Source organism: Sinocyclocheilus anshuiensis, unplaced genomic scaffold, assembly GCF_001515605.1.
Source record: "Sinocyclocheilus anshuiensis isolate Anshui unplaced genomic scaffold, SAMN03320099.WGS_v1.1 scaffold358, whole genome shotgun sequence".
Taxonomy (NCBI): domain Eukaryota; kingdom Metazoa; phylum Chordata; class Actinopteri; order Cypriniformes; family Cyprinidae; genus Sinocyclocheilus; species Sinocyclocheilus anshuiensis.
The window spans coordinates 224231-234031 of record NW_015546036.1 but is presented as its reverse complement, the minus strand read 5'-3'; the positions used below and the strand labels follow the sequence as shown (position 1 = coordinate 234031).

Here is a 9801-nt window from a genome sequence, read left to right as displayed (position 1 = left end):
AGACTTTAGTCTTTGCAACTTTACAGATCTTCTTTATGCACCAAGAGCTTGTAACACTCCAAAGAGAAAGGAAAAAATGAAATCGCATCATATGACCCCTTTAAGTATTGTTGTTGTTATTTAATCACTTTTTTGTAAATAAGCTTTTTAGTAGTCATGATAGCATGTAAATATTAAATAACAGTATGTACTTATTTTTATGGTAATAAATGGTGATTATTTTTTAATAGATTTACCATAAAGGCAGTACAACAAATATTACTAAAATGTTACAGATTTACATAATTAAAGGTGCTGTATGTAAGTTTTTGACTCTACTAAAGCATAAAAATACCATAATATGTTTGCAGATATTTAAGAAACATGCTAAGTTAACTTACTTGTCTATCAGAAAAACAATGCTACAGTCAGTTATTCTCCTTTGAAAATGTACATTCCGGGATGGAATGTCTGTCTCTGTTTTGGTTTGTGAAACCCGCCCACTGCCAGTTTACCCAATTGTATTTCGGCACACCGGGTTGCCAGTTGGCGGGAAACACTGCGTATTTAATTTCAGTCATGGAAGCTGGCAAACGAAAGGGGTCAGAGCGGGAAATAGAACTTTCTGCCGTCCTAAAAAGCCTCGACATCCATCCAAAAAACTTTATGATCAACAACGGTATAATAAAAGCAGAATAAATATTGGAGATGTGTTTGAGTGTGTTTGAGTTGCTGGTGTGGTCAATCTGGTGACCTGCGTGTGCATCAAGTCTGAGGAGGATGGACCGGGTGAAAAAAACCCTCTCCAATATTTTGAATTTGGACTGCAATACCTAGTTCAACCACTCTGTGTCAATCCTACATACAGCACCTTTAAAAAAAAAAATCACAAATCTTTGGATTTTGGGTTGCATGTTTTTGATCAGAGAGAGAGTGGTAAATGGTCATGAAGAATTAAGATATGACATTTTTGATGCAAGAAATATTGACTGGCATTTCTAAGGTTTTTTTTTTTTTTTTTGTCTGTAGCATTTTGAGAGCGAGACTCAGGATCTGGCGGGGCTAGAGTGGTCTCCTAACTGCTGTGTGCTTGCGGTGTGGGATAACTGTCTCGAGGTAGGGTGCTCTGTCTTAACATTAAAGAAAATCACTGCTTATGGTCACAAAAGACTTCTTTCCCAACCAGTTTTTGGTCATTGACCATAGATCAAATGGTTTTGCCATCAAATGGTCGGTGAATGGTTCATTCTCAGTCTGTCTGATGCAGCAACAGGGTTCTTATCAACAGAATTCGATTTTTGTCATAGAAGCAATTTTAGTTTAATGAACTTATGAATTATTAACCATTCAGATGAACTCTCTCCTCAGTATAAAATTCTATTGTATTCGCTGGACGGTCGCCTATTGTCCTCCTACAGTGCGTATGAGTGGTCTCTAGGCATAAAGTCGGTCACCTGGAGCCCCAGCAGCCAGTTCCTGGCCGTTGGCAGCTACGATGAGAAGGTAGGAAATCTCTTCAAGAATCAGATGGGAAATAACAGTTTTATATAATATAATCTGTCTAAAAGAGAGTTTTGATGGGCTTTCCATCAGGTTCGGATCCTGAATCATATCACCTGGAAGAAGATCACAGAATTTGAGCATCCAACCACCATAATAAACACCAAAGCTGTAAGTGTCTGGAGGAGAAAACTCTGTCTCAACTTTACTTTAATCTGCACTGTTGTAACAAAATTCACTACTTCACCTCTATATTTGTTGAATATGCACTTTTTTATAAACTGTTGGTTTATATATGCATGTAGACTGATGTCTTTGGTTGGTTATGAGCATTTTTAAGAGAGCATGTGTAGTTAAAAATAGCAGGGATCTTTATTTTCTTCGGTTACATGTCCGAATGGTGTGAGGTGGAAATGACCCTGTATTAGCCATATTATACAAGGCTGACTATTTCAGACAACCCACAAAATAAATAAAGGGCTCATTGGAAAAACTTGCCTATGCAAAAAGACTAAAAATGTTTCTATACATACAATTGACTGCAGTTTCCAGTTGAAATGAACAACAACCATTTTTATTCCTTTGCACAGAAATTATGATTACAGGGACAGATTAGCCATTAATAGAGACTTTTAACCTCAAAACACTTTTACCATTGTGCATGATTTATAAACTAATTAATTTTGTAGTTTGTATGACATAACCAGCTCCATATGTATGGCTTTTCTGATGTAGTAAACTTGCTTGTTACCGCACCTGATACAGCAGTAGTCTGAATTGCACTTGCAATGAAGAGTGTTTAGGTACAAGTATTGTAAAAAAAAGCTTAGTTATAGTAACATTAATTTTACTATCACTCACAGGGCATTTCATCTCCAAACTGCCACAATACGTATGACTACCATTGTAATAAATTGTTGCTAGATTGTTTGTTTCAGATAAAACAAAACATACTTTTTGTGTCACTCACTGGACATTTCACTTTGTAAGTATTGTGAAACATGTCAGAAGCAACGTACTATTATTTTGCATATATGTTGCTATAAACACGTTTTTCCAATCAGCCTGGGTTGCACAAACTGGACCATTGTGGAAATATTCATTTTGCATGTTTATAAATGAAAAACTTTAAAATTAGTCAGTGTCTTTTTTTTTCTGGTTGAATACTCTAACACAATGTGTGTGTGTTTTCTAGGTGGTGTTTAAGGAAGTGGAGAAAAGACCTGTTGTGGGCAGTGAGGATCTTTCTATTCATCAGCTGACTGTGGATAATTCGCTGTTTAGCACACAGAGCAAGTGTAAGTTTCATTAATCTTGGTAGGACTCATTTCTTGATAGGTAAACTATATTTATAATGTGAGCAGGGTGTCTATTATGTGCGCTGGCTTTAATATTATTACCTGCTATGCAGACAGCACTGTTTCAGTGGAGTCCGTAGATTTAACATGGTGGCAGGTCATTAAAAATGATGAGTAACTATTTCTATTACTGGACTGTTGACAGCGGTCTGCAGATGCCGCTACATAAATCTCACTAGCATCATGGTAATAGAGATCTCATGTTACAATGAGCCCACTTTTCTACACCGAAAGTGGTTATATGAAAGAAAACAAGATTTATTGAAACTAAGCTGAAAAAAATCTTGAGAGCCTTAACATTTGACCACATATTACATGTAGTTGACAGATCAACACCAGTTCAGCAACTTGGTTATATGCTAAGGTTATCCAATCACAACAGTCAATTTACATATAAACCAGGTGCACATGAGTGGTGTGCAGGTGCGCATGCGTGACCGAAATAAGAAATGTGCTGGGTTCCGACATAGTTGACTGCTGATAATGCACAATCACCATTTTAGATTGACTAAGTGTAATACTGCGTACGATTTCCATTCGAACTGAATGCATAAATCTAGGCTATGCGCTGCTGATTTCACAGCAAAACGCAAAAATGTAAAAACTGTATAAAGTGCAATACTACTATTATTACAATTATTAATTATTTTATTTTTTATAGTAATATTTAATGGGTCACACTACAGGTGCATCTCAATAAATTAGAATGTCGTGGTTGAGTTTATTTAATACACGAGTTTCACAATTTGAGTTGAATTACTGAAATAAATGAACTTTTCCATGACATTCTAATTTATTGAGATGCACCTGTATTTACAGTGTTAGCACCAAACCAAATCTCCAGGTGCTCTCATGAGAACCAGACTGAAAAGCGTATGTGCATTCCTGCATAGAGACATTTTAAAGATACAGTACAAAAAATTACTGTTCAATTGTATTGTTATATTGTGTTTTGTGGTTGCTAATTTGTTTGTTTTTTTTAGTTGTATTGTACAGCACTTTGGGTCAAACGGTGGTTGTGTGAAAGTGCTTTATAAATAAATAAGCTTAAGTCCAGAAATAGGTGGTGAAATACATTTAAATTGTGAAAACTGTGCTTAACATTTTAATCAGATAGACTCGCCTTGTTTCAGATGAGATCACACAACTGCCAGCCCAGGTGCCAGTAATCAAGCCCGATCCAGACCGAGCCAACCCGAAAATCGGCATCTCCGCTCTGGCTTTCAGTGCTGATAATCGCTTCCTTGCTACAAAGAATGGTGAGGCAATCATGAACCCTGAATGTGAATTTCCATAACTTACATTACTAGATTAAAATTAAATATTTTAAAGATTTAATAGATCACAGATCAAGAGCAATTTCTAGCGAGTGAAATATTTTAGAGGTGAGAGTAACTGCAAACATTTGTATTCAGTTAATACTAGATATTGCAGGGGAATATGGTATATTTCTACATGACTATAATTTCCCCAGTCGATTAATCACTGTAGAATAAGAAAGTTGTTATATTGCTAAATATGCAAATGATCCATTATCTAATTAAATATGCACTCATTTGCATTAATTTCCAGAACAGAAATCGGAGCATTTGATAAAGCCACGTTCAAAATTCGTGTTTCATTTTGTTGAGACATAAAAGATTTAATACACGAGTTTCACAATTTGAGTTGAATTACTGAAATAAATGAACTTTTCCACGACATTATAATTTATTGAGATGCACCTGTAGCTCTATAACTGCATAAATCAGAAATTACTGTAACGCCCACACATGTCCAGTTTTGGGTGAACAGTCTCTTTAACAAACCTGTCTGTTTTCTTTCCGTTTCCGCCACTGAATAAAAAATAAAAAAGGTAATTGCGACTTTTTATCTCGCAGTTCTGACTTTTTTTCTCATAATTGCGCGATACAAACTCGCAATTCTGACTTTTTTCACGCAATTGTGAGTTAAAAAGTCATAATTGTGAGATAGAAACTCGCAATTCTGAGAAATACAGTCAGAACTGCGAGATAGAAACTCACAATTGTGAGAAAAACGTAAAAATTGTGAGAAAAAAGTCAGAATTGTGAGTTTTTCTCTCGCAATTCTGACTATAACTCGCAATTGTGTTTATATCATGCAATTCTGAGGAAAATAAAGTCAGAATTGTGAGATAAAAAGTAGGGATGCACCGAATGTTCGGCAACTGAAATTGTTTTATTGGTATAATGTCTGCTAGAATGCTAAAAAATGTTCAGTGTTAAGTAAATATTTTTAAATTGTTGTTTTGTAAATGATTTTTTTCTTTGAAAAGCAAGACAAAACAGTAAAAAGCACATTTTGGCTATTTAATTTATGCAATGGTGAAAAAATTGGCAAAATGGGGGAAAAACCGTGAAAAACCGTGTTCGGCCTTCGGCCCAGTGTTTCATTTTGTTCGGCTTCGGCCAAGACTTTTCATTTCGGTGCATCCCTAATAAAAAGTCGCAATACTTTTTTTTTTTTTTTTTGATTCAGTGGCGGAAACGGGCTTCCATAGAAATGTTTTCAATGACTGTGGTAACAACTCCACCTAGCTGTGTAGGTCTTCATGCCTTTTGTTCCATTTGGCAACAGTTTCCATTATGAGAAGCATTACATTCTGCTAATGCCAGCCTGGATCGGGTTTTCAGAGCCATTTGGTGCCCTTGCTTCCTAGGAAATTCCCTTGCATTAAACAGACTTTATTCTGCCTATTCAGACGTCCTGACAACTGTGGCTCATAGGCTCGTGTTTGTGAGGGTGTTGTTATTGGTTTCCACTGACGCCGTGTCTAATGTCTGTCAGATAACATGCCTCAGAGCCTGTGGGTGTGGGACATGCTGAGACTCAGTCTGCTGGCTGTCCTGGAGCAGACGGCTCCTGTGCGCTGCTTTGTCTGGGACCCACACAGACCTCGACTGGCTCTCTGCACCGGAAACACCAAAGTTTATCTGTGGTCACCAGCTGGCTGCGTGTCTGTGAATGTACCAGTTGAAGGTATGGATCCAGTTTCACCACAGTGCATGCCTCAGCATTACATTCAAACAAGCTTTTACTCCATTGCTTGAACAGCACATACAGTTCTGTGTGTTATAATAAAGCAGTAAGCGGCTGTGTGTTACTGGTCAAAATGAATTGTGTGCCACCTGCTAGTTGTGGCTACATTTTCCTGCTATGAATATTATTTATATATTTTTCTTTTTTATCTGTTTTTTCCCTAGAATATTAGTGACAAGCACAGGACACTTGCAGCATTATATATATATGACATGAGTCTGTGTCTTGGTGAAACTTTCACAAAAATGTAAAGACAAGCCATCATGAATTTGAATCTTATTTTCACACATGAAAAAAAAAAATCTAGATTAAGTAAAGCCATTTTGTTTGTATAGCTGCTTTCTTTGCATTTGAGTGACAATATAGTTTACATTTTGTGATGATACAAGCAATCAAACATTTGAGATGTGTAGGGCTGGGTATCGAGTTCGATACTTTTTAGGCACCGACCGAATTGCCTCGATACCATCGAGTATCGAAAAACGTCTCGTCGTTCGGTACCAAATTTCGATACCTATGGGGTTAATCTCATTGTCAAAACTCACTTTAAACCACCATCGAGTGTTTGCAATAACTTCCGATTGCCGTCTATAATGTGTGGTTTGGCCATGTAATGTTGCTGAAATTAAATATGTTATTATATGATATATAGTCAGAGCAGCGATCATGGAAGAGAGAAGACAAGCAGACTGCACTGGAAGCTGCTAATGCTCATCAGTAAATCAGTGGAAAATTAATAGAAATGATGACCGAATTGCCTCGATACCATCGAGTATCGAAAAACGTCTTGTCGTTCGGTACCAAATTTCGATACCTAAGGGGTTAATCTCATCAGCGTCAGTGAGCCAATAAGCCTGCAGCACTAGCCGGTGTGTTCGACTAGAAGAGGTGCGGCGCAGATCGATCACCCGCGAGAGCGATTCGAAGGCGCACGGAGCAGTCTGCTCTCTTTAGCTCTTGTGGTATTGTAATACACCACATTTTGTTCCTTTGTGCAGTGGCTCAGGAGATGAGTCTTTGAGTTTGTATAAACATCAACAAGCTGAAAAATAAAACCAAAGTTGTTGGGTTTTTTTTAGATAATATAATCTTGTTAAAATTGATTTCATAAAATTGGTATCGAAAAAAGTATCGTTCAGGAACCGGTATCGAAGTCAAGGTATCAGTATCGAAAATTTTTGAACGATACCCAGCCCTAGAGATATGCTATATATTTATATTGCCCTAAGCCTAACCTAACCTTGCATATACTGTGTGTATGCAAATAACGTTGGACATACTTATATATTCCACTCTATATAAAGAACTTGGCAATAATAAAATTACATTTTTGTGACAAAAGATCAAGCAGATGAGATGTGCTATATAGTAAATATCACTTTGAGTGTACTTTATGTAAATACTTGTAGTATAATCAATAATAAATTATTTAATTCAAGTTATTAACACTTGAGGTGAAACCTGCAAATTACATATAGGCAGATGTTGCCCATTAACCATGGTAAAATCTCTGTAATGTATGACCTCTGGTTGCTTTATAAAATGACAGTCAAGGCAGTATGATGAAAATATAAGTGAATTTATTCATAGTTACAGTAATAAATTCTAGCAACGCACAACACATCTCTACCATATCGGTGACTGACTGATATTAGAGATTTATTTATTTAATATTATCAGTCGATATGGTATATTTAATAAATTATTATACATGCTCATTTCCCATGTTTTTTAGAATTAGATTTTTAGATTTAGATGACCTTTGCCATATGATTCTTATTAAAGTTAATCAATAAGAAAACACTAATTTATCACTTTTAAATGTATCAAGTCTTGAAAATAATTTGTAGCATTTCAAATGATTTATTTTAGTTTGTAATTTTTTTTTTGTTTTTTTTTTTTATAGACCTTTTATACTGAAAAATAGTTATTTGATAAAATTTTTATTATCTGTCATTTAGCATTATACCTAATTATCAGCTTTTCGTATTGGGCTGAATTTTAATATATTTGTGCATCCATGATCAACTCTTTCATTAGTCTCACTGTAGGCCGATTACTGTTATCAAGAAAGATAATGACAAAAAAAAATAATTCTATAAGGAAATTATTTTTGCATTACTAAACAATTTAATTGATGCACAGTCACAGGTTTGATTGTATCAGCCTTTCTTTAGGTAATACGTCTCCCCCTAAACAATACAGGAAGCTGCTTGCATAAAAGGAAGTTGTGTGGAAACATCTAACTTCTGTTTCGGTGTTTCCTCACAGGCAGTTTTCAGGTGCAGTCTCTGTTTTGGCACTGCAGTGGCAGCTCGCTTGTCCTGCTCTCAAAAGAGCACATCTGCCTGTGTTACGTGGAAGCAGAGGAGGAGAAATAAACCAAAGCTCTTTATCACACTCCTCAGAGCCTGTTTCTACAATACAGGAGCAGCTTCTGCAATCCTGCAGAATAGAAACTGCTCCCGCATGAGCGTAAGAAATCTGCTCTCCAACTCGAGACAAACACTGTGGCTGCAAATACACCTCAGCACTTTATAACTTTTTCATCTTGACACAAACTGGTGATTTTCAATAGAGCACATGCTGTAGTGAGTAAAATAGTCTTTGGGGGAATCAAATGTGGTTTGTGTTCTCAAGCAGAGAACATTTAGCATACATGTGATTCTCCAGTACCAGCCTAGTGCAAATGAACCGATGCTTTGATCTGCTTCTTATGGCCTTACACAAGCTAAATAGCCGTTTTGGAGGACCAAATATATCATACAAACACATCACATTTATGTCACTTTAGATTTGCTGTGATTTTGTAGCTGTATGTTTTTTTTTAGATGAATGTGAATGACAATGTCTGTTGTATTTCATTGTTTTTCCTTAATGTTTAAGGTTTAAAAACTAGATTTATTTTTATAAATTTAGAGCTTTTTTGTAATAAAGTTTTCTACATTTATCTACATTTCCCTTGTTTTTTTTTTTTTTTAAAGAGATTATGGTGAATCTCATAACACCTGAATATTTCACAAAAATTATTACTGTAATAGACTACTAAAGTAATAAATACTACTAAGATTTATGAATACTTGCATTTAGATTTAATTAAGATTGATTTACATCCAATTTGTGTGGATTTGTGCTTAATCTCACAATGTAAAAAAAGATTGCCAAAAAAAAAATATTTTTCCGTTCTTGTCAAATTTGGTGAGATTCAACCTTGCATAAATCATTTTGTAAAAATAAGACGTATGACAATTGAAAAGTGTTAAAATAAGCATAGTTTTACTTGAAGCATGATGTCTACATTACATAAATCAGTGTGATGACATTCAGACAACATTTTTTAAAGATGATTCCTAAAATTCAATTTAAACAGAAACCTGGAAGAGTTCAGATTTAGGCTTGATTTGGGTGATAGAAACAGTATTTTACTATAATAACATGGATGACTAGGTATGCAAATAATTTTCACTTGAAAAACAATTACATGTATTTTTGAGCAGAGGAAAAGGTGCTTACATTTTCTTTTTGGTGAATTGAGGCTATGACTAAGAAATTATACACATAAGTTGCATGCACAATCATCATGCACAACATTACATTTCATTTAAAACCAAAAATATACATAGAAAAAAAAAACTGATGCCTGTGTTTAAAAACAAACCACCGAGACGTCATTTCAACAAGGTTACAACTATATCTAAGCGTAGCAAAAAACAAAAAAACAAAAACAAACTAGCCAACAAAAGTGCATATGCATTAAAAATACTTCAAAATCTCAGAACCCGTAATCGCTCAACAGCGGCAACCTTGCCGTGTCATGCATCCTTAAACAAACCGTTCATTTAAAGCCAATCTGTTGACCAACGTCACCTGAGGAATTAACAGTATCAAACACACACTATCTATT

General features: G+C 35.4%; 1 protein-coding gene across 3 annotated transcripts in view; it reads left to right on the top strand.

The window, feature by feature from the left end:
* Positions 1–8709, top strand: part of LOC107698846 (WD repeat-containing protein WRAP73-like) — a 16720-nt gene extending 8011 nt beyond the window's left edge. For all 3 annotated transcript variants that reach the window (XM_016499972.1, XM_016499973.1, XM_016499971.1), the window contains exons 7-13: positions 1009–1095; positions 1348–1482; positions 1573–1650; positions 2675–2777; positions 3971–4096; positions 5646–5837; positions 8169–8709. In XM_016499972.1, the coding sequence (XP_016355458.1) occupies positions 1009–1095; positions 1348–1482; positions 1573–1650; positions 2675–2777; positions 3971–4096; positions 5646–5837; positions 8169–8278 (831 nt within the window). In that variant the 3' untranslated portion in view covers positions 8279–8709. The remainder of the gene's footprint in view (positions 1–1008; positions 1096–1347; positions 1483–1572; positions 1651–2674; positions 2778–3970; positions 4097–5645; positions 5838–8168) is intronic.
* The last annotated feature ends 1092 nt before the right edge of the window (positions 8710–9801 follow it).